The following is a 26,929-nucleotide window of genomic DNA, read 5'->3' as shown; positions in this document are numbered from 1 at the left end:
ATCAGTTAGTTATTATGAGTAGGAATAGTAACTATTATTATCCAACAGACACTACACTTCATATGTATAATCAAATTTCACAGTTAATGAAATCCATGAATAAATACTTTTAATGATACATTTTTTTTCATGGTTTTTTTTAATATACTTAATATTAGGAAAACTAAACATAACTGTCCGTGAAGATGACTTTGTAGGAAGAAAGCCTTACAAATGCCTCTGGGTTCCCTATAATTCCTGTCTGCCTAGCATTTACTTCAGATAAAAGGTAGGGTTAACTGTGCCTATTTGGTATCAAACCTGATAATCTCTTCCTCTCTGAAAGAACTCCTCTTATCATCAAGAGCAACCCTAACAGAGAACAAGGATAAGGTACAGAAAGTCTCTGCAATCCTACTGTTGGTTTATGTCTGATAAGGGTCACTAAGTAAAAGAATGAGACAGTGACACCAGAGCACTCTGTGCCTCCATTAGGATTGTTTAACTGCACTGACATTTAAGGATGTGATGGGAGTGTGCTCCTCTCCTGACTACACAAACTTTCAAATATTTTGAAGTATAAAAAGAGAACTGTTGTAGATTTTTTATTAACTTACAGAATGGCATAGGTGCATTGATTAGTCCTATCTAGGAGATATGGAACAATACAAAAAGTAATGTCTCGCTTATTTATTTCTGTTTTAATTTTAAAACAGTTATTGAGGCTTATACTGGAATATTATGAAAAATAATAAAAATTCTGCTAAAACTGCTCACTAGTTATTACACAAAGAGGCAGCCATGCCAGAAAATATTCTTCTCAAAACTGAAAAAGAACTGTTAGCACTGATGACAACACAGCATTGTATGGAAATGGTGATAATGAGGTACTAATAGAGTCTTTGCAGAAAAGTTTATGACAGACACTAGGCTGATGAGAGATGAGGCTGCAAAGAAGACACTTCCTCTTGGGGCTGCTATTTAAAAAAAACAGAAGTTTTCATCATTAGACAAGTGTTTTCTTTCCTAAGCAAGACAAAAAGGCTATGCCTGCAGTTCATACACCAGTGCAAAATTATTTCCAAGGGAAGAAAAAAAAAACCTGACTCACTAATCAGAATATTGCATCACACCCCAAATATTTCTGCTGCATTATAATACAATAATTAATGCAATTTATTTTGTTATACAGTAAAAATAGTCATTACAGTGATGATATAATATCTATGTTTTAAAAATTGTCTTCTCAGAAGATTTCTGAACTCTAGAAAGTTTTATGTTGCATTAAGAAGTGTGTCTAAACAATATGCTATTATATTTTCTCAAACACTATATCTGATTGTCTCCACACATATTCAAGATTAGGTCTGTAATAACATAATGAGAATATGTCACTTTTAAATTCTTAGCAACTGTTCTAAAACACTCACTTTGAAATGTGTCTTAAGACTATAATAAGGTATCAAGGATTTTATTATCCAGTAAGAATTCTGTGCTGTTAATAAATTCTTAAACTCCAGTCACCCATGTTTCATAAAATGTGGTCTATACTCCCCTCAATACAAAAATTATTAATATTTGATTTCAAGGCATAACAACCATAAAACCTTATATACAATATGTTATATGTTACATGTATTATATATATTATACAATCTATAAAATACTTCGTATCAGGGTGTAGAATAGGATGGGATTTTACAGAAATTTTACAGAAACTTCACTAACTTGCATTTTTATCTAGCAAAATATTTTCTTTAATTTATATACATATAAAGATAGTTATCAGTGCACCAGTGAACCTAAGGATACGAGCAGAGTACATTAGTATGTTCTCAAAAGAGTAATAATATTTTGCAAAGTTTCAAATCCTTTCATAGGTCTATTTTTTGAAGAGTAGCTATGTAAAGCTATTAATAGTATATTTATTTTTTAGGTCTCATGGGTTGGGAAATCTCTCCATTCCTAACATCCAATTACAACTTTGTCCATTTCTCATTTTCCTTGCAGATTTATTTCCTGTGTCATAATGCATTACCTGTCAAAAAGATGGAACATGCAACTGTATATACTAAAGCAACTTTAAGAACTCCTTAGGAAATCACTCAGCAGTTTCCAACTGCTGCTTATCTTTCTGTGCAGCAGATCCTATTCCAACATCTGTCCTCCCACTGGAAAGACATTTTCTGTCCAGAGTCTGAATCTCAAACAGGCCCACTCAAGCCATATTGGAAATGAAGAACAAATTTCTCAGGAAAATCTCTAGCAAAACAGAACAATGAAATAGAAGGATTTTTTATCTTTTTTTTTTTTTCCCTTTTCTAAGAGCTTCGCTTCCTGAATTAGAACAGTTTGAAGAGATAATTTTCTGATGAATTTTTATGTATTTAAAATTTGTATTCTCTGATTGCCTTCTAAAGACCCTTTAAGCAAAATATAATATCCTTTTCTCCTGGATAAAATTCAAAGACAATCTCTAGAAGAGATTGTCACAAGCTTTATAAATCCAGGAGGAGTTATAAGAGGAGCTAGAGACTTGATGGGGATTAGTAACTTAGAGAACTAGGAAAAAAACTGACCTTCCATTAAGAATGTACTTATATTTTTATTTTTTTAAAACAAATCTAAAGAGAAAAAAAATATTAGAACTTACATTCAATATCAAGGTACATGCTCTTCTGGTGCCCACCAATTCTACTTGCAGCTTCACAGTCATATCTCCCGGAATCTGACAACTTCACATCTTTAATATGCAGTGACGATTTTCCACGCTGCCCTTTGACTTCTATACGGCCATCTGGGCTCTGTTTACATTGATTCAGGAAAAAGAAAGGTTTATATATATATATATGTATATTTATGTATGCTTTACATTTTAAACACCATTGACAACTATGACTGAAGGCATCTCTTCACCTATGGTGAAGTTATTACAGACAGCTAAGCAACTTCTAAATTATCCAAATTAAAAAAAAAATAACAGAAAAATATGTTCTGTTTCTAGGCATGATAATCAAGGGAGTAAGTACATACTTAAAGGAACACTGTCAAGATAAACCACAAGAAGTATCCATTTATGACTGGTATAGTGAACTGCAGACTCTAGTCATGAAAATGCATACAGTTAAAATCATAGTATCTTAGATTACAGTTAGCATTAATTTTCTTGTCCTTAAAAATGTAACTGCGAAACTGAATAGGATACCCCCTCAAACAATGATCAAAACACAAATCCAATCATAGATTTATTTTCACTATTCACATTTTCTTGTCAGAAGATCACATTTTTTTAACAAATGTTAAAAAAAAAAACCGTTATCATAAATGCAGCTGGAATTTCTGGATTTCTTGTCCATAACATTGCATGGAAAGAGGCAAAAAAAAACAATGAATGCTGGATTCTGATTTTCTCGAACATAAATTTTATATTTAGCAACTTCATAAATATCCTCATCCCTAACACTTCCCCACCTCCTCCCCAAAACCTATTTGAATTCCGAAAGTATGCAAATACTAGGGAAAATTAAATAAAACAATAAAAACAAATCCTCTGCTTGACACTTCAACCTTCATGGAGTACTTTACCTGAGAAAACTTACTTAATCGGGCTCTACTCTTTAATTGTTTTGTAGCTTTGGGAAAATTTGCTTTACTGTTTTTTTTATGTAAAAAAAAAAGCTGATAAAAAATACTGATATTTACCTACTTTCTTTATTGAGGAAGTTGGAAAAAGGAGGGAAAACCAGTAACTATTTCATTTTATCACATCTAAACTTGAAACATACTTTAATGTCCAGTCCTATAAATACATATACTCGTTTACTGATTTTTACACTAAATACCCATCAAGTGGCAGCTGATATTTAATTGATAGCTTTAACTGCAAAATTGTTTCTTCACTGAATACAAGAGAAACACACACAATTTAGATCTTAAAATATTTGACATAAAGCAAACGTATGAAGCATTCTATATATCATTATTTGCACGGAAAGAAAAGTATTCTGATTCCCCCATCAGAATCCAAGAACACTGAATTTTGTTTCTTGTGAAAGCCTCAGAACATAAGTTACTATGTTAACACAGTTAGCATAGGTTAACTAACATAAATTAGTTAGGGAATTGTAACACTAGTGCAAACCTAAAATCCTCTGGATTGGTAAAAATTAGTAACTAAGACCACTTAGTTATCTTTTATGTAATTCCTAATGCTGACAATTATGTCTTCATTATACCTTTATAAAAAGGAAAGAGAAAATTTATTAAGTTCCTAGGAAACATGCTACAGTAGTGAATGTCATGGATTCTGAAGGGAATTCTTGGGATAATGAAAATGCAATTTCTTTAAAATGAAAGAAATTGTTTTTGATACACAGGGTACTTGTTTTATTTAAATATAAAACAAACACTTTGTATGACACAGTTAATAACAGTATAATTTACCTATGGATTATTTGCTTCTTTTTTAAAATATCAAGCATGTAATACAACAGTGAATCTATACTATTCCTATTTAAAATGTACATTCCTACCTAAACTGTATACTTCAGTGATTTTATTTCTGATTTTACCTTGATTACAAATATTTCCCTAAGAAGTCACATTTAAAACTTGGGAAGACATATGCTGAAACAACATGTAAGTATGAATCACAGATAAACTACAGGATACTGTATTAGTGATTCATTAACAGTTGCTCCTCTAGCACTAATGTAGCTCTATACAACAGAGTAGTAATAGAGAACAGGCATTGTCTTTGACCTTACAATGACTTAGTTTGACCTACAATAAGAACCCAAATTCATTCTTAGTACCTTCTCTTTGCACAATGCAAAATTTCTTTCTGTGATATTATACTGAATTGTAACAATACATTCACTCGAGTTTGTTTACCATGATTTTCCAAATTATATTGGAGATTGTTCAACTAGCCCAATTTTGTTTCCAATAATAGGTTACTAGAAGCGTATATGAAGAAGAGACAAAGAAAGAAAAAAGAAAAAATTCAATGGCAATGCTTCACTCTCTGAAAAACAAATATGTACCAGTGGAACCTTCTGTGCAGTATGGTCAACAGGATTCCTGTAAAAAGAGTTAAATTATTTATAATCCTTACTGAATTCCCTAAAGTTATTTTTAGAGAAGTATAAATTTTGCAGTGCTATTTTGTACTTCATAACAAAGGAAGATGGTATAGGTTCAATACTAATCCCAAATACTATCATTCACTATATAATTCACTGTATATTTAATTATAATTAATTCCATGTATTCCAACTCAGATATGAGGGTTAACTGATGTTAAAAAACAAAAGTAATTTAAAAAAGCACAAAGAACCTTAAAATTAAATAGCTTTTACAGCATCTTCTCTCTATTGTTTCTCGTTTATCTAATTATTTTCCAATACTGCTGGAAAAAATTTGGTCTCTGAATACAGTGAATGACAGAATATTCTGCCTAGCCACATCATCTATTCTCATCATCAAATATATGCTAGAGTAGTATTTTGAGAGGGATCTACTAGGTTAAGCAAAATCCACAAAACCAAATAAAACATTCAACAATTGTAGACAAGAATGTTTGCCCCAAATCATCATAAAAATACACATTAACTATTTCTACTTTTTCAAAATTGTCTGAAAATTATTACAATAATGTCTTTTAAATTACTTATAAAATAATGTAAAACCTATAATGAGATGTTTTCTACTGCAGTGCTCAGAGTGTGTATTATACTGTGGCTTCTTTGTGAAGAGTTTAAGGCCTGTTCCCTTGTCCTATTTTGCAGGTTGATTAGTGTACAATTCTATTACCTCTTCTGCAAAGATGGTGCAATACGTGATTACAATATACTGACTTTCTTGAACACACAAATATGTGAAAGAAAACAAGAGTGTAAATACAGACCAAGAAAATTTCAGTAATAAATAATCAAATAAATAAATAAACTAAAATGCTTTGAAGATGTTGCTTATGTCTAGAGAGGGTTCCCAGAACATCACAGAATCATAGAACGGTTTGCGTTGGAATGGACCTTACAAATCTAGTTACATCCCTCTGCCATGGGCAGGGACAAATGCTAGCTAGTATGATGAATTTTCACAAGTATTTAAAAAATACTAGTGTAGCTGTATTACACGGTTCTGTGGTATAACTCAGTTAATAGAGATCTGGGTAAATAAATCAAGGACATATTGTGATGACACAAAAAATACAGTAACAGTTCAGTCATGCTGAAGGACAGCTAGGAACAAACATGAGGTAGAGACATGGAAATTGACTACAGCAAAGAGCAATGAAGAAGCTGAGACAAAATCTGAACACACTGCGTTAGCCTGAAGCAAAACCTGAAGCCATGCTCCTTATATTTTCCTGCTCTTATAAAGAGCGCTAACATACTAGAATATTCAACAAAGCAGAAGCCTGCATTCATACTGATTCATAACGTCAGTCTTCTTGCTTAAGTTTGAACAGCAAATTCACACTGTCAAACAGGGGCAGCACTAACCTTGGTGTCTGCACCCACTATAGCTTTATAATCCTTGGTAAAATCTTTCTGAGGCTTATTTCCCTCCTGCACAAAGTATGGAGAGCATATGTTAGCAGCACGTCTGGCACAGTAACACAACAGAAAGAGACAGCACATGTGGGAAACAAAGTACACTGCACCTGCCCAGTAGTCCTCAGTAGAAATCTCCACCAGGAAAAAAGCATTGGAACTGCCACTGGTGACAAGTCAAAATACAGATATAACCTCTACAAATTAGTTATGTCAAGTCTGCCTGAAATAATCATGGACACCTGCTAACTGGAATATTCTTTTTTTTTTTCCTTTCAAAGGTTATAATGGGACAGATGTTAAATACATACTATGGTGTTTTCTGCTAGACTGAGTAAGCACATGTGCTTTCTTTTTTTTTTTTCCTTAGTATTAATAAAGAGTATAAAAAGTAGACAAAACAAAAACCTAAACAACCAGAACTGTCTCTGTGGTTCAATACTCATGAATTCTGCTCACTCACTGAATTACTCCTTATCACCTATCACCATGGAGCATGAATAAGCAGTGAGGTCTGAAATACATCTGTGGTCAATGCAGTTCCATACAGATACATACATATTTCTTAAGAAAGATCAGTGAGCAAGTATGTTGACAGGTGTTTATACCGTAAGACTTTGGAGGAATCATTTCAATAAACAGACCATTGTGTGTCCTGAAAATGGTAAAGAAAAACAAAGTCTTTAGAAGTTACCTTTTTACAGCATTTTGAAATTCACAATAACATCTTAGGAAATCAAAATATTTTTCATCATTAATGTTAATCAGAGAATCTCATAGAATTTACAAACAAAAGCAGGGTTTTTTTAGGGGCTTTGGTGGTGGGTTTTTTCACCAGCATAAAGGTAAAACAAAAAGTGATAAATCTTCAACAGAGACTTTTATAGTGTTTTACTCAGGTAAACAAATGGGACTTTATTACTTTATCCACATTAAAAAAATTGTTACTTCATCCACATTAAAAAAGAAAAAAAAAAAAATCCCTAAGTTAAGAATTTAACATTTCATTGAAAAACACCTTTTATTTTTAATACTGATAGCAATCTATTTTTCTGCCATTGTCAAAGAAAATAAAATTCTTCTATACAGGTTTCCAAGTAAAATTATCCATAATGACAACACTGAAGTATAAAAAAGCGCCTTCTGGAAAAAAATAAAAAAATAAAAACAAACCAACCAAATCGTAAGAACTTTCTGCACTTGCAATATTCTTACTCAGAATATGTAGCTTAACCCAAATAAACCCTAAATTAATCATAAAATGGGAGATATCTCATCACTTGAGATTAATCCTACAGATTTTGTAAACATACATTTTGATTTTGATAAAATCCTTGTCATGCTAAATATGCTATTCTACTACCTGACTTCTTTCTTCTCCTGCTCTTGTTTCCCAAACTTCTCACGTGTGTTGTTGTTGCACACATGAATATTTCTTGTCCTGCTCTTGTTTCCCAAACTTCTCACGTGTGTTGTCGTTGCACACATGAGTATTCCCTAAGTCCTGACAGGCTGATGCTGACCCAAAACAATGTTCCAGGGCTCCCAAGGCAGTACCGGAATGATCATAACCATGTATTTCAAGGGTTCCACTTGGAGAGATAATAGGGATATGATGAAACAACATCATCCACAAAGACACAAGAACAGCTGCTGGCACAGAGTAACTTATTTAGGTACCATGGAATGCTCAATCTGCACATTTCTATTGTCACTGTAGTAAAAAAGTGTGATTTTTCAGAAGGAGAAAATTAGATGATTACGATGCATAGAAATTGGCATTCTTTTTTCAATTTTAAAAAGCTGCACTTGGGGAGAGGTGGATGGAATTAGTTACTGAGTTTGATTTATCAACCGTTTTGCCAACTCATACTGAGGAATTGTAGCGCCAAATGAGATGAAACTGCATGGCTGCCAAAACATGCATTTTGGGCTGGCAGAAAGCAGGAGTAGAAGGTGAGAACAGATGCAGAAATTGGTGACTCGCTTGTAGCTGGATTTTGGTGACATTACTTGAATGGTTAGAGCAGCTGTGACTGTGTTGATTAGCTTCCCTCCTACAGAATTTACCTTTTTGGCTGACAAAGTACTCTTTCATCCCTGGAAGTCAAATTGCAAGACTACAGTCAAAAAATCCCTAAATTTAATTTGAAATCTGGACAAGTTGAAATATCTTTATTTGTTTTTCTTCTAATGTTTAAAGCTTATCTGTGATCTAAGTCCCATTACTGTCCATAGTAACTGAACATTGCAGGTCAGTTTTGCCTGTCACATATTTATCAACTATTCTTCTGACACATTGTGTACTTTAGTGATCTTTTGGACATGCATTGCATGTGTTAACAGAAAGAATGAAGAAATGGTGACTTAGAATTGAGTGTGCTTTCTTCTGTAAAACTTGGTGCAATATACTCAAGAACAGTCATTGCGAGAACAAATAACTTGAGTAAAAACTGCAGGACTTTTTCAAGTTCCTCCAAAGATGCTGCTGCAGATGTACATGGTAGAAGGTCCTCACACTGGGGAGCGGGGGGACAATTTGATCCTTCTTCAGGGTAAATTGTCAAAAATTGCCAACTCATTATGTTGTCTTGGTCATGTTCTAAGTACACATCACTGAGTTTTCAAGGAGAAAACAAATACTGATCAATAGAATCATCTTTGGGATTTCATCAATACCATTTTTTAGAAAGCTTTCTGATCTCAGGTTGCGTTGATATCCACATGAGAGGAAAACTTCAAATCACATACTTCAGGCTGACATTTCTTCTATGTGAGATTTAAAAAGATCATGATTGTTCATGAAACTGTTCCTTGAAGCAGCATGAAAAATAAGAACTTCTGCAACCTGACATGCTGATTCTAAATGGTGATAAAATTCCAGAAGTCTATTAAATGCAAGTGACCAGCAATTCCTAGTCTGAAAATCTACCTTTGATGATGAGAAAGGGCTGTTAGTCACAACAGCCATCATCGTGTAGAAGCTGATGGAAGCTCCCTTCTGGATTATGGATGATATATTCACAATATTTCCCATTCTCTTCAGGTAAATATATTCTATCCATGCACCTGTTGGAGACAGCAGAAAATTCCAGAGTATTGCTACGTGCATATGCCTTAATGTCCAGCGAATAAGAATAATGCTACAGCAGTGTCTTGGACTTCAGTGGTTTTTATAGGAGACCTTGTGATTCTTTTAGAACTGCAGCTTGTTAAATAATATATGTCAGCATGCTGCAAATTCCTGAATTTGTCAGGATTTTTTTTTTCCACAAGGAAGAAATTGTTGAAGAAGCTATTGTTTGTAGATCTATACTGTAACACCAGGGAAGTCACAGAAAACTAATCTTGAGAAAAATATCGCTGTTTTGATTTTCTGTTCATCTGTAGACATAGCAGTTACTTCTAAAGAATTTAGACTGGAAACAGTAGCAGGTTCTAAGCAAGTTGTTAACAGCATGTACAATCTCAGGAAAAATGCACTCTTGAAAGCTTCATATGACTTTCAGAAATTATGAACTGATATTTGATTGATTCAGGCTGTTTGATTTCAAACTTAATTTGTCACAAAATGAAATGACACAGGATATCTAATACACCAAACTCACTTACTAAGACCAGAAACAGCTGAACTTTCCTTGATTTGTTTTTACTCACAAAAGATTATGAGAGAAAAGTAATAAACAGAGATGACTACTTCCATTAAAGATGTAAATCATAGGAAAGAAATGATGATTATTAATAGTAAAATATTAGCATTATATGAAAAAATCTTTAAGAAGAAAACAAGCGTTAGTGTTGGCCACAAAAAATAGTACTAACCACAAATGAGTGTTTGCAAGTATATCAGAAATATTACAATGGTAATATTTACATATGTACTTTGCAACTAGAGATTCTGATACACTCATAAATACTGTATTTAATGGTTTCATGACTAAGAATTTTGCTGATCTGAATCTACTCCAACACTGCACAATTTCATAGGTGACTCAGATAGATTCAGACCAGCAAGATTCTTGGGAATAAGACCATTAAGTACAATGTTATTATTCAAGACAGACTTTACATAAAACAGTCACCATAAGTAATGATTTTACTATACAATTAAATCTTAATTTAGACAATCAAATATTATTGTAACTTGATTCTTTGGTTAAATGAGAATGAGGCATAGGTGATTATACCCCAGCTTTGTAAATCTTTAAAAAGGTTGCAAAGTATAACTTCAGTAGAAACTGGAGAATCATCCTTTTCAAGAAGACCTGCAAGGGATGAATAAGGGAAGACTGAATCTGTAAGGGATCTAGGACTGCTCAGTCTTAAAATACTAACTGTGATTTGCCAGAATTTATTCTTCAGTGACTACTCAATCTCTGTGCATCTGACCAAGAATAATCACTATTAAATACATACAGCATCAGTAGCAACAGTATGGTTATTCAGACTAGGAACCTCAACCTGGTCCTGTTTCTGTTTAGGTCAATTCAAATTTGAAATAAATATTAGTTCAACTGTAGAAATAACTAGTAAGGTGAAACTATACCACTGTACTACACCAAACTGCCCATAGAGTGAGTTACAAAACTGTGAAAGAACAAGGAAACATTAGCACTAGGATCCCAGCTTTCCTTCATGTAGGGATTGTAGCCCACTAAATATGATTTTCCTATTACTAGTAAAAACTCTGCAGTGCTCCAGAGCAGGGTCTTGGGACCTGCCAAGGGGTTGCCTTGGTCTGAGGTGATTTCAGTTTGCTTTATGTTTACCCTAGTCATCAAGTACTATCAGAATTTGTTCCCACTTAGCTCTATGCTAGGTACCACATATGGCAAAGGTCTAACAAACATTAGCTCTTTAATTTAAGTGGGACTGGAGAAAGCAATTTTGTAACTTTAATAACTAAGGTGAAAACAGGAGGGGGGGAGGAAGAAAAAAACCAAACCAACCTCTAGCTGCAAACACATGAAGACAAAGCATCTAAGCTGACTGCAGTACAAAATGGACAAAAACAACTTCAAGTTAACCCAAGGCAGCGTTAATTTTCGCCTTCTCCCCCCCCCCCCCATTACTTAGAGCATTCGTATCACTGTATCTTGAGTGAGAATATTTTGTTTAAACTTCTAAAATATTGCTCGGACTGATAACAAGTTCTTGGATAAATATGGGTTGTATGCCCACAAAACTCTTCTGCAAAAATATAAAATAACCATTAAAATGACAACTACACCAAGAACTTAAAAATACTTTCACAGAATTCAGGTTCAAACCATGACATAGTTTAGCTTTAATTGTAGGAATAACTGATGCAGTGAGGGTATGCAGTTATAGAACAGAGAGCAGCATAATAGGTGATTTTTTTTTGCCAGGGGGGGGAAGAAACAAGATTTGAGCTTTTCTTACTGGTTTATTCATCAGTTGTATGTAGCTTGGAATCCTTTCCAGTTTTCTATAAAGCTGATATATATTTTTTATTAAAACCACTATGACTAGACAGTAGATAGGACGTTTGTCTGGAAAATGGGATGAAGTGGAGCCCTGCAGGGGCTTCTTTAGGGGAGGGAAAGGCACAGAAAGCCAGAAATTAGTAACTTGAGTCATGAGGAGATGGGAATTGTCTGCAGGAGGACACAGATCCACATCTCACAGACCAAAAAGTCTTTGCTCACAAACCCTAATAATTCTGTAGGGCTTTTTGCAACTATAGAAATAACAGCAAACTATTGTAGTAGCAAGAAAAATGGAGACAATGAGCTAACCTGGACATATCTGAAAGAGCACAGAAATATTTGTTTTCATGTTATTTTATGAAATCGGTATCATCCAATAGAGTTTCTCTATTTACATTTCTAAATATATTTTTATATATGTCTATAAATGAGAATTATGCTGAACATATGAGTCAAATTGGGGGGAAGCTGTTATGGAAAAAGTAAAGTTTGAAATAAGTTGGAAATCAGAAATTGCAACATGGCAGCACAAAAAATATATCATTCCCCTAGAGAAAGTAACACTGAGAAGAAACAAAACCCCAGAACAGATCTACATCTTATTTTCAGTTGTCTTAGAGCATTTCCTACTCAACTGCTCAAGTTAGGAAACTCAAGGAATACATGTTATTAAATTATCAGAAGTTGTGCATAGTACATTGGTGAAGAAGCAGATCTGTAACAACTGCTAAAGACTGAAGAGACCACGTGGGTAATTTAAACACAGCTAAAAAAATTAGTCACAGTTCTAGGATTCTCAGGTACACAGGCAAACTGTGAAGGAGTGAGGGAGGCCTGGAGAAAGGTAACCATTTAGTGGGAAGAAAGAAAAGGAAAAAGAAGACTGAAGAAAAGCACTGAAAACCAGCCCTGAAGCCACAGGTGTGCTCCAGGCGTCAGAACACAGATTCCCCTGCAGCCCGTGGTGCAAAGCATGGTGATGCAGGCTGTGCCCCTGCAGCCCATGGAGGTCCATAGTGGAGCAGATATCCACACTGAAGTCCATGGAAAACCCCACACTGCAGCAGGTGAACATGCACCCTGAAGAAAGCTGCTGCCATGGAACGTGCACTCCAAAGAAGGCTGCTGCCAGAACCTGTGGCCCATGGGGAACCTGCACTGGAGCAGTCTGTTCCTGAAGAGTGGCACCCTGTGGAAAAGACACTCACTGGAGCAGTCAGCCAATGGTGTAAAGAATACGAGAATGATTCGTGTCAAGAACTTAGAAATCATTGTTACCAATGCACCTGCAACCAGTGTACCATGTGTGGAATGTATAAAAACGACCTTGATTATAATAAATGTTGCTGTCAATGTAATGATGGGAAAGAAGAAGAAAAAACGGAACAAGCTAGTCCCCTCTTTAATCATTTAGACTGTTAAAACAATAAGGAATGCTTTTAGCTTTGTTTAGCTGCTTGAGTGTTTTAAGGCGGTTAAGTAACCAAGGAGACACATCCTGCTAAATATACGGGTCTATGTATTACCGAGCAGTTTCAGTATGTTTCTTTACCTGGAGAGAAGACCCCAGCAACGGGACAGAAACAAATGAAAAGGAGCCACATCGAGTTTCAGGCAAAGAAGACAACAGGATTAGCTGGAACTCAAAACCAGGAACTGAAACCCTGGACTGAGAAGTATAAGAGACTGTACCCCCAAAACCCCGGTGTGCGTTCTTGGCAGAGCAGAGACTCCCCATGCACCCAGCACTGGTTGCTTATTGACTCTTGATATTAATCAATTGTAATAAAATAATTAAATCAGATCATGGCCAAGGCTAAATTTTTATAACAATGGGAAGAACCCATGTTGGAGCAAAGGAGAATAGGGACAGGAAATGGTCTCTTGGTGGCCTGCTGTTAGAGGTAAGAGGTTTCTTTCTCTTTTGTACAGCTACTAGCTCCCAACATCTAATACAGTTTTTTTTTTAAAAAAAAAAAAAAAAAAGAAAAAATAACTCACCAAAAAAAATACCAAAAAAAAAAAGACAGTTGCTGAGGTTACCTCATGAGAAAAAGCCCATTATTTATTATTTTGGCATCTGCTACAAGGTGAATGATGCACGTGTAATCTTTTATAACAACACAATTTCATTTCAACAGATGTGATGATAAAGGTAATAAAGACAAAAGGACTAACATGTTTATGTAAAACTGTACGTTTTTATACAGAATTTCTATAGATTTTTTAACACTATTAGGGCATATTTGCTAAATACGATGACCTATGAGTTCAGAAATTCTTAAAGAATATCCATGAATCTTAAAGTTCTAAGAGATCTTAATTTTAAATGCCTGTAGTATTGCTTTTGGGTGAGATGGTGATAATTCTATCTTAATAGGGCTTACTATAGTTTTGGTGTCACTGACATATCTTTGAATCTGAGATAAGAAAGCACTAGTAACTGTAGTCTAAATAACATTACGTATTCCATACTGTAAATATTGTTTGTGTAACCTGAATACATGCTAATTCTCTTTTTTTCCCCTCCCACATTTAAAAGCCCTAAAAGAAGCCACTGTACTTTCTGATGAGATTCTGTACTTAACATTTACTAAATTACAATAGAAAATATATTTTGATCGACAGACTATAACTCCAAATGAGGCTTCTGAAATATGCTGGTACTACTGTATTTATTCAGTTTGGAACTCTAAATATTCACAGTATTGCATTCTTACCGTAAATTTCTATATCAAATATCCACTTCTGTATACTACTTTAAGAGGAAAATTTCAAGAGTAGTATGTTCAATCCATTTTTACCAAGTAATATAACGCTGAGGGCTTCAACATTATATATCAACTACCTATAAGATATACTAAAGAATGTTATATGATCAGTTTGCAGTAAGGTAAAGATTACCACATACTATTAATTCATTGACCTTTGGCATAAATGTCACAACTTGATTTGTACAAGCAGAAATTTATAGAAAGACAAAAATATCTTATTGTTGATAACATTATTTACATCACTGAAACATTCAGAAATTTCAGTAACACAGATTAAGTCTATGCATAGGTGGGAGTTATTTTAACCATGAATCACAGCTCATACCTATGGTTCAGTTATGCGATCCTAAGAAATGTTGTTTGCTGAAATTCAGAAGCTGAATTTCAGAAGTAAGGGATGGTGCAAACAGTCTTCACTTTTTCCAATGCAAAGAAGTAAGACTCTTGCATTATGGTTTTGGTTAAGTTGCACAGCCTCCTTACTATCATAGCTGATAGACATATATTGGTCCATCAGCACTGTCATGTTAAACTGCCATAACTTGACTGTGTTTGAAATCTGAGAACTGGTGTTAGCAGGAATAGTGTACCAGTTGATGCACCCAGGGAGAGTAAAAAAGTGATATGAAAATATGGGGGTTTAACAGCATACTAACAACATTAATAAATTATTAAGTATTAATTATTAAACTGAGTTTAAATCATTTGTTAAACAAAAAAACAGATTGAAAAATAGAATCCAGGCCACTTGCTGTCATCCCAATTTTGCCAAAAGTCTAAATACTTATTTTTTCCTAATACATAAGCATACTCAAATTGTCTTTCAGGTTAGGAAACCTGCTGACAGGTTTTAATAGCATAAAACAATTTTGCCGGCATTGCACTGCTGATTGTGCCATTCATTATGCGCATTTCCTGACGCATTTTCAGGGTACGTAGAAAATGTAACATTTTCAAAGTCTCTGGAGAATGTCCAATAGTACATCAGTGAACACTACCCAATGACTCCAGTGTCTGTATCACTTAATGTATCATCCCATGCAGGATCTCTATTTCATCAGACAACAGCTATTTAAAAGTTATTAAACTGTTAGCAGATAATACAGCTCATACTTAGGCAGAAGCTCATGAAATGATCTTTTGTGTAGTGGAATGAATGAATGAATATTCAAGTCCAAGCTGCACTATTGTAGGAAATGTTGGTCCATAAAAATTCCCTGATAATTTCAGTCTTTATTAGTGTAACAGACAGAATATCATCACCAATGACTAAATGGAAAATGCTAATATTGGAAGGGAAATAAATGCCGTTTCCAAGGATGTATGGCTTTATTTCAGCCAGTAAATACTGCACCAAAACCCACAGGAAGTACCCCAAAATATCTACTTTGTGCATAGATAGTACATAAGCAAATGGATTAAAGGGGATACAACTTTTGAGTTTGAAATATAAATTAGGTAGAAATATTATCCATTTACAGAATAGATAAAACCTTTGTACTTAATTTAAGGTGTAATATTAAATGGTTAAATTTGTGAAGTTCCTAAATAAACATCCTTCTTTCCCTAGGTTGTTTATAAACTTTTAATACAGAAGAGGTATTCAATTTTACATTTCCTTGGCTTTTTGTTACCTTTAAAGAATCAACAACTTTGTCTCTGCTTACTTAATTCTGTCCCAGTGGAAAGTGACCTTAAAGTTTTACTGAAAGGAAAAAAATGCAGAAATGAGAGTTCTGAGCGAACATAGTATCAATACAGTCATCCACACAACACGAATACATACTGTGTATGTACAGCCATTTCAGTCTACACTGCGTAACAAAGCACACAACTTCTCTCCTAAAAGAGGAACAAATCTGAAGGTCCCTCTGGCCATGTGGCTGAGATTTGGTTTTTTTTCAGTATAACCACCAACCAATCCTGCACTGCAGAAGAGACTATGGTAGAACAAAATAATTTCTAACTGCAGTTTTGGCTTCATTTACGAACCACTGCAGATATTGTTACCTAAAGAAGTGGAGCTCAGATGACTGACTGGGCTACTTAAGGACTTTGAAGTATCACATTAGCCTGCACCTTTCCTACTGTAATACTTCCTCAACTCACACAGGAAAGTTGCTCTTTATTTCTAACCACATATAATCCTACCCTTCCAGAATCAATCTTCCTGCTAAAATACTGTCACCTCCCAAAACTGTACACTCTGCTTTTAGCTCCTTCTAGTTAAGACACTGTCCCAACTCCATATTAGTACAGCTGAACATGCCATAGAGAAGATGGAGCCCCAAAACATATGCAGCTTTCTACAGATCAGATGACTTGTGAGAGCATGCTATTCAGAGCTCATATGTGCTCCATGTTTTGCAGATGTCATAGGGTATAAATATATATATTCTCAACAGCACTATTTACCTAACATTTAAGGCCACCTTCCTGCTTCCTACTCACTCTCAATTCCATTTATTTACCTTCTCCTTCCAGTCACAATATTCTCCTCTTTTATTTTATAGCCTTAACATGTGCAGCCCACCATGACTCATTTGAGGATTAAAAAAAAAATAAAATAATTCTTTGATGCCTGATTGTCTGCAGAATCTCAATTGCATCATCAAACACAACTGCCACTAGCTACATAAACTGTTCTGGCCTGCAGGCTTATGCTAACATTACAACAGCAAAAATATTCTATGGTATTGTAAGTAGAAGCTGTTCACACACCATGTAGGTGAAACAGGTTAGAATAATTTTCTTCAACAAGTTAAGGAGACTTGACCTTTACATTTTTACAACTACTGAAAGAAAAGTTCCTGAGATTAATTTACAAAGACTGGGATTTGTACAGCTCAGAAAATGTAATAAATCTCCTGGGATTAATAAAATACCCTCGATATATCTATGTTTCCTCTTTCGGGGTGATTACTTTCAAATAAAGATAGGAACCTTGAGGAGCAAGAATGTAACAAAACTCTCACTACTATCTCAAAAGAAAGGCAACACAATTTGCTGAAACTGCAACACTGCTGTTTACACCAGGAGTAATTTTTTTGTTGTTGTTAACATTTGTAATAGTTGAAGTGAGTTAAGAAGCTTGGGGGAAAACAGCTGACCTTTACAAGAAAAAGATAAAACCAACCAAATTCTTTACCTTTGCCTACTGTATGATCATAAAAGCTATGAAATTTCTACAAGCTCCAAATAATTATGATTGGCATGCCAATATAAAGGAAATTCAAACTTGGAAAAGAATTTAATTGTTGATCTGAGCTCTCCAGTGCTCCAGTGCTCCAGTGCAATCAACAATGCCACAAAAAATTTCACAGGGACACCCAGATTATTTTGGGAGGTAGATGTGGAAGAAAGCAGAATTCAAGCTATCTCCACAGTCATCAGTACAAAGTGGACAAAAGAAGAACTGTTTAAGTCATTTAAAAAACATCTGGTAAATCTGTAACAAATACATACAAAATATACTATCATTTAAAATCTTAAATCCGGCACTCAAGTTGCAATATGTTTTTTTTGGTTTTGTTTTTCTTTTTTTGGGGGGGTTCTTTTTTTTCTTTGGGGAACGTCAAAAGATAAGAGGTATATGTGGTTTTTCGTTAACTGGTTACCCCACACATGAGGCATTATCAAAACTGAGTAACTGAGTATCAGACACTGAGCTGTGACCTCCCTGCATTGAATTATTTCATTCATTTTACATGTTTAGATCATAAATTCTTCAGGGTAGATTGCGTCTTTGGATGCAAGCTACATATAGTGGAGCTACTGTCTTGTATCAAGCCCCATCTGTTACTGTCATTTTAATTCCAAAATAGGGCTTGAAATAGTAATTACGAACACTGGTCAGCTTTCATATTTCTGCTAGAATTAGATACTAGGAAAGCAGAGCAGGAAACTCTGCCCTTATACTTCTGCAGTATGTACAGGAATAATTGACATTTTTGTGTTGGAGAATCAGGATATGCTCTCCTTTAGGGATGTGTGTAGATATGTATGTACATGTCCAAAATCCATTTTATAAGTGATTACAGCAAATCAAATCCAGTCACTATCCTTCCTTCTGTTCTACTAAAAGCAGCTCTTCTGCCTTTTTTTTTTTTTTTTTTAACTGGGAAAAAAGCCAGGCCTGCTGAATGCAGAGATCTGTAGGAACACACCATTTTGAATCACAGATGAAAGACACAGGGACACTCTGGCACATTAGTGCAGAGCTGGGGAGTCAGGGACTAAAAGTTCAGGGGCTGAGTTTGTGCACCAAGAAGAGTTTTGGCTTGATGCTTCAACAGCAGATGAAGCTTTGGTCTTGGACTAAACCTCCATTTCCATTTTCAAATCTTTAAGGCTGAGCCAAACACCTTCTGTTATGCTTAATCATTCATTTACTCAGGCTTACCCACTGTCATGTATTTATGGGGTATAAAGCTATAAAAGGATTAGAAGTCATCTAATGTGAGTGACCATAAAAACTTTCCATTTAAACTTTCAAGAGAGGTCAGAGGAAGGGGAAAGACCTTTTTTTTTCAGTTATCAGTGACAGAGGGACCACACACCGTGTGGAAGATTGTTCTAAAGGCTAACTGATAAAAGGACAGAGGAAAAGGCTTCTTTGCTTCCAGTTTGAACTCACTTAGCTTCAACTTTCTCATACACACTTCTGATGTACTGAAAACCCGTTATCAAAGCTATATCTCCCTGAGATAATTATAGACCTCTTACTCATTAACTTTATCCTCCTTAAGCCCAGCAGGGTTATTTCTTTGATCTAAGACTCTGGTGCATATTTTCCATTCTTTTGGACATCATAATTTTAAAACACATGAAAGCCTATGTCATTGTTATAAGATCTATCAATCATTTAAAAGAAAATATTTTGAATCTGTGCAGGGTAACAGTGATCTCAAATTCAGCCTTTTTTCTTATCCGCATGAGGTATGCTTGCATTTTAGCATAATAAGAATGCAATGATTGAGGAACTACATACTAAAAGTAATAAAAGTATCATTAAAAATTAAGAACACTGTGTTTTTTAATTATCATCATGTTTATCTTATAGTTAGAACAGTTCTTCCACCTTCTACAGAAAATATTAATCCCCTAAAATATTCTTAATTCAATAAAAATGCTGGATAAAGTGCAGTCTGTACCAAAAGATGTTTTAAAACTTGTACAAAACTCAAAAGCTGAATTCACTGAATGTAGATGATAATTTTTATGTTTATGCAAGTATGTCTAGTGATAGTCATGACTCCATATAGCCATATAAATAACAAGATTATGTTACAACTCCCCCCATTTTCTTCAATTCACCTTTTCCTTCTTTTTCTGTATGCAAAACATTAAATTATTCAGTAATTTAATTACTGCCAATTTTATTCCCTATTCACCTAATTTTATAGGAAAGCACAAGCCAAGGCTTTGGCACCACAGAGCTGGAGGACAACAGGGCAAATGCAGCAGCATATTTTATAGCTCAAGAACCTCCTCAGAATTTTAGAACATTTATTCACCATTCAGCCAAAGCTCTCCCAAGAGCAATACAGAGTTCTTTTGCTGGCAAGAACAAAAGGGAGCCATATAACTGCATTTATACTCATTCTTTTTATCTTCCACGTACAGTATGTTAGCACACTAGTAGAAAGTGAGTATAGGTTTTAGTCTGGTTGTCAGTATTATTCCGTTACACCACAGTTCACAGAACACTACAGTAAAGACATCTAGACAGTTTAACCACATGGTGTTTGAATTAAGAATGTAACACTGTCCTTTTTAAGCACTAGATGAATTTCAGGTTTCAACTGCAACGACATTTTTTAGCATCTACGATTTCCTTTCATTTTCAATTTCTGTTATAACAAAGTTATTTTAGGAACATTCCAAAGGTAAGTGAAAGGCTACACTTGTAACCATTGAACCACGTGTAGTCTTTGTGGGCAGAAATATAACCTTTGACTTTAAGCAATTAAGGAGAAAAGAATCTGATTTATTTTAATGTAAAGCTATTATGGGAAAAAAAAATTAAAAAAATAAATATGTGTGTATGTATATACACACACACACACACACACACACGTATATATATACTGACATGTTGCTCCAAAATGGAAATCACAGAGCAGGCAAGGGTAGACAAACTTCATATGTACTGCCTCAATTCCAGGAAAGGTCAAGTCAGAGACTGGGCCAGATCAGACATTCTCCTTCAGAACATAAGCAATAGCAGCACATAATTCCTTAATATACAGCAATTCCCTATAAATTGATGGACTTACTATGTGTCATATTCCCTCAGTGGGATGATTGCTATATAGGTCTGCCAATTATTGTTATAACCAACAGCTATGAATATGCAAACATCTGCAAAAAGACATTATTTTCCTAATCAATTATCTGGAGTAAAAATTCTGAATCAGCTGGTCAGAAAGATGGTATCTTGTAATTTAACCAGCACAGAGAAATTCTGTGGTTTATGTAAGGAAACTTAAAAAAAAAAAAAAAAAAAAGACAAACAAGCAAACAAACAAACAAACAAAAACCCAACAACAAAACTTGTTCAAATGCTAAAATTATTTAAAAGAAATGAAAAACATCTCTGCAGAAACTGCATGACTAGGAATAAAACTACACCATTCCATTTTGCTTTCACCATTCCATCTAACAGCAGTTCTTTTTCCCACAACTTTCTCATTTTCATACTATAGTCTTTCTCTACTCAACTTACTTTTGTAATAAAATCTGAAATGGGAAAACAGACTGGGAAAACAGGCTCAGTTTTTAGTTACGGACTACTTGTTCTGTGTGAGGAAAATAAATAAGAGAAAAATAGGAAAAAAAAAATCCCAAACATCAGAAGCAGGAAATAAAGAACCCCAAAATATTAAGAACTTTTTATTTCAGATTTCTATATGCTCCACTGCATTTTGAAAAATGCTGGACAGAGTTCAGAAATAGTCAAGAACAGATATGAGTAACCATTATGATCAAGACAAACCTGAAGCCCTTAATAGGAATTATGCATGAAAACTTAGGCCTGATGAGATGAATTCTCTTTCAGCACTTTAATTGCTTTTTCCTTTGTTGTTCTTTCTTTTTTTTTTAATTTAAAATTTAGAATCTTCTCTTACTACTTTGGAAAATATCAATTCCTTTCAATTCCAGAGGAATCTAGAGTTAATCTGTTTCTAAATTAATTTTCTGCTTACAAAAAGACGATTAGCCAGAGAATATACACTTAGATATTTTAGACATTAAAGGCCGATTTACCTTGTCACCTTCAGAGAAAGTTACTCCATCAATGGCCCTTTTCCAAGTAATCTCTGGGATGGGTTCTCCTTCTGCTTCACAGATAAGGGTGGCTTTCCCATTCTCAAACGTGGTTTCATTTTTAAGTTGTATTATTTGAGGCTGTACTGTTAAAAATACAAATTATATTACTCATGCTGCACAAAGAAAGTCATGTCAAAATCTATTTTACCTTTATTAAAGGCTTAATATTACCATCTATAAGACCAATCAACTTTCCAGACTTCGAGTTGAACAACAACCATATCTGTATGTCTGATGACCTGGACTCCTGGTTCAGTACAGCTGACATGCCCAGCAGTGCCTGCTCCTTTGCTGGGGTTTTGTGGGATGGATCCTGGCTGATGAAGCCCCTGCCTGGGTGGCTGTGTTTGTGTGCTCTGTTCCTGGCTCACTGTCCCTTAGGGGCATCCTCACTAATCTCTAGCACTCAGAATGATGCAGAGATTCAACCATAAAACAATGGTCCTGCACCTGGGCAGAACAACTCCATGCACCAGTACAGGGAGTACTGACCGGCCCCCTCAGCTCTGCAGAGTGGACCCAGAGTGTCCCCGTGGACAAGAAGCTGACAATGAACCAGCAATTCACCCTTAAATAGCGGAAGCTCTAAGAATCTTAGCCATTTGCATAAATACCTGATAGAGTTTAGTAGAGATAAGAGCCAGACTCTTCTCAGTGATGCCAGGTTACAGGACAAGAGGCAATGGGCAGAAATTGAAACACAGGAAAGGAAAAACTTTTTTTACTGAGAGGGTGACTGAACAGCAGAAAAAAAGCTGCTGTGGAGATATCCAGATATATCACTGTGGAGTCTCCATCCTTGAAGATATTCAAAACCCTGCTCTGACTGACCCTGCTCTGAGCAGGGGGCTATACTAGGTAGTTTCCAGAGTTCCTTTCTGCCTTAGGCACGCTTTGATTCTACATAAATCTGTGTTTGTCTTCAAATACAAATCACTGGGGGGGAAATAGAATTATTAGTATTCTTAGATTTTGATCTTTAGCGATGTCTGTCTTACACAAATTACTGAATTTAACAAAATCCCCATAACAAACATACTGTTCTGTAGTAACACTATAAAGAACTGAAGAGCCAGAATTATTTATAAGTAAATTGGCAATAAGATACATTTTAAAAATTCCAGATATTGTTTGCATTCTTCAAATCGTTCCACTTTATAGCAACAAGTACACATCAACTACAGCTCTCAAACTACACCGTACCTCACCAGGTTACTTACATATGCAATTGAATTTCTGCTTAGAGGTGAACACTTTTATTTAGAGGACTTATCTGTACAATATCATACACAAACTCTCTTGTAGAACTGTGCATAGAATATTACTGTCTTCCATGACCTTAAAAAATGTTTTGGTCCTATAAATTCATTCACATGTAACTATTAAGAAGTTTCTCTGAATCCATCCATTTTACACATTAAATGAGAGACACCACTGGAAAACCTAGCATGTAATTATGTAATAAGAATATGATTCAATATATTTACACACAAAACCAGTAAAGTAAGTTTATGTGAGTGAATCAAATTTTGACAGCTCTTAACATCTACTGAAATTAATGTATTATCTATGTAGTTTTCCCAAGTTTTGCTTTTGAGGAAGAACTACTATAGTATATTCTATATGAAGCAGAAAATAAACAGAGAAGTGTCCTATTTTCTAATGGGATTACTAAAGTATACGCTATGCAGAAGAGTAATACTGGCTTATGTTAGTGGATCCAAGTGGGAAAGAGAATAATTTAGATTGGAAGGGACTCTAGGAGCTCATCTTTACCAATCTCCTCACCAATACAGGGTCAACAGACCTTGTTCGGACCAGATTTCTCAGGGATTTGTTGAGCATTATCTTAAAAAATGCCAAGAACAGAGTGTAGAGCCTTTCACACCAGACTGTTGCAGTGCCTAGCTGTCCTCATGGTGAAGAATAGTTTCCTATATCTAGTTTCCTGCTTCATTTTATAATAACTTTCATTTATGACTACTGTCTCACAGATGCTCCATTCAGCATCACCAAGAAAAACAGTAAAACCAGGTTCAAACCTGCTGTATATCCAGATATATCTTCCACCTCTCTTTTAAACATTTCCACCACACCATTCTTGGTCTTACTTCTCATTCCTTATCTCCACATTCCTGTTGCTTATCTACTGCCTGTTCATGCTTGACTACTACAGTAAACTATTGTTTACTGCACAGAGATGAAAAACAAGTAATATTTTGCCTAACAAAGTTCTGAACTAATATCCTGCTTCATTAAGGTATAATCTATGGTGAGTGACATCATGTGCAGAACAAAAATACCCTGTGTGATCAGGGACTCTTGAAATGTCAACTGGATCCAGCTTTATGGGATGCACTAGAAGGCAGTAAGCTAAACATTACAGCAGGACACCAATGTGGCCAAGAAAAGCTGAAGTTCTCCTCAGTGGTATAGTATAACAAGGGATATCAGTTGAAAGAACTACAAAAGAAGAATTAAAAGTAAAGGATAACTATGTTATCTTCAAGATAACTTCAGTTATTACTCTCACTTTCAGGATCATCCAAATGCATACGAAATATATTACCATGGTGCTCTATTTCTATAGCCATGTCTCCTGGCTACAGTATAATATGTTCTTTCCTTTGTCACTATTGATATAATACCATTTCTGAAAACAAGGAGCTATTGCAAATATACCGCTCATTTAAAAAAAAAAGCATCATACATAGTATTTTATATCAAAAATTTGCAAAATTTTGAATTACATTATTTCCATCAGAATGAGAGGATTTCCCCACCTGCACCCCATGACAAACAATATGATCTGCTCAAGATGATGCATGTTCTAAAACATGTAAATAATGCTTTTTAGTTTTTAATTTTAGACTTATATTCTAAATTACTTTAAGGCCTTCAAATGGATCACTACAAGACAAAAAGGTTTAGCTTGACATTTTAGACATGAGCAGCTGACATTTAAAGGAATAAGCACTGATTAATCATCAAATATATCTAGATGACAGTTATTACTAAGAAGAAGCAGAGTGCTCATACGGGGGATATTATTTAGTTGCTTCATTGTTGTAGGTCAGAAGTCATAACTTGCTATTGATTAGAAATTTTTACACTGATACTTTTTATTATGTTTTGGACATTGGAAAATATCAAAATACTTTTGCACACATGTAAATAAATATATTTATTTGAGAATGCCAAGAAAGAAATACTGAAACAGTTGTTTGCTGCCCCATCTCCAATCCCTTAACTGTTCTTTTTAAACCAACATGGTCATTTTCAAACTGAATTGGTATTTGCTTGCTGTACTCTAGTAAATATAAACCAAATTAAAATACAGGGTCTTGGAGTGTAACCCCAGGAAGCCTCCAGGTATTTGCTGCTTTTTTTCAGACAAGAATATTTGTATTACAATGTACTTAAAAATAGTAAACTGCATGAACTGACTGAAATGAAAGAAGGCTTGAATACAGAAAGGAGTTATGCTTAAGCTCCATTAAAATTATTTTATTTAGCAGGTAGAGGAACTGCTTATTACTAGACATGCATTTTTTAAAATATTAACAAAGCAGTGCAGCCAAATAAATAGTATTTACTGGTTCGAAAGTTTGCTCTCTGAGCAGAGAAGGTTGGTTTTAAGTTCTCTAACGCTTCTTCAATAAACAACTTTCAGATTACTTCCTTGGTCTTTTCTGGATTTGCCTCAGACAAGGGCTAAGCTCATTGCTGTGTAACTACAGCCTTCCCAAAAAAGCTTAAGAAGAATGTGGACGGCAATCTGAGGTTCTGGATTTGTTACTGGTTGCTTACAACTGATTTACTGGAAAAAGTGCACAATTTATTGCATTCACAGAGTTATACCCATATCTTTGAGTTTTATCAGATGTGTATGGTTTCATCAGAAGCAGCACAAATATAAAACTTAGACGGTCCTGATTATATCTCATTAAAAGAACTGTTTTAAGCAGTTTTGTTAATACAAACATGGATTTACTGTTAAGAGGTTTAGTATATGTCTGTGTTGATGCCTGATTGGATTTCTTGATTAATATGATACATAAGGAATCATACTCTTACATTGTCTTCCTGTACAGCCACATTTGAATCATGTAGCAAAATTGCAACCATGTCCTCCTGGAAATTGCCTGAATTTAGTAAACAAGCTAGAGCCCAACAAGGAAATTACCTAAGAAATAGATTCTTGCACCTTGATTCCTGACATAATAAGGATTTATACACACACCAGTACAAAGTGATTTAGTGCACGATAAGCCTGAGTCTTTGTACATGTTAAAATGCTATTACTACTTCAGACTCCAAGGGATTTAAGACTTGCCTTGTGAGAGAAGTCGCATTTATAGATTGCATCACTTTTTATTTTAAAAAGTAGAGGAGTTCTAAACAGTTAAGGACGTAACAGGAAGGAAGAAGTAACACAGAAAATGTATGAACTTTTGACACTAATCTTTAACTAATGCATTACACTTTGTGAAGATGAATTTGGTATACTTTATAATATCTGGGATGAGCAGGAACAGGTAGTTTCATTCACAGATCCATGGGATCCCCTTCCTAGATTTATCAGTGAATTTAAATGAAGAAATTCCATGTCTGTATTGAAAAGTATCTTAGTGGAAACAAAAACAAAAGACAAAAAAACCTCAAACAATGACCACCTAATTAGGTGTGCACCAGGCACTGTAAGTGTAAGAGGAATGCAGTCATTAAGCCTGAAAATAATAGAAAAATTTAGGCAACTTCTCATCCCAATCTCATTATAGACTCACTGCAGCCTTTTTGCTTACAAGATGCATGGCTTTCAAAGGCCTAAATG

The 26,929-nt window shown here is 34.8% G+C and overlaps 1 protein-coding gene across 2 annotated transcripts in view; it reads right to left on the bottom strand.

Moving 5' to 3' along the window:
* NCAM2 (neural cell adhesion molecule 2) overlaps positions 1-26,929 on the bottom strand; it is a 279,151-nt gene that overhangs the window by 74,960 nt on the left and 177,262 nt on the right. For both annotated transcript variants that reach the window (XM_062622126.1, XM_062622125.1), the window contains exons 8-9: positions 22,033-22,178; positions 2,633-2,783 (exon numbers count right to left, since the gene is read on the bottom strand). In XM_062622126.1, the coding sequence (XP_062478110.1) occupies positions 2,633-2,783; positions 22,033-22,178 (297 nt within the window). The remainder of the gene's footprint in view (positions 1-2,632; positions 2,784-22,032; positions 22,179-26,929) is intronic.

Source organism: Pezoporus occidentalis, unplaced genomic scaffold, assembly GCF_034315485.1.
Source record: "Pezoporus occidentalis ecotype Australia unplaced genomic scaffold, CSIRO_AGI_Poc_V1 ctg24, whole genome shotgun sequence".
Taxonomy (NCBI): domain Eukaryota; kingdom Metazoa; phylum Chordata; class Aves; order Psittaciformes; family Psittacidae; genus Pezoporus; species Pezoporus occidentalis.
Note: the sequence above shows the minus strand (reverse complement) of the source record. Positions and strands in the feature narration are given on the sequence as shown.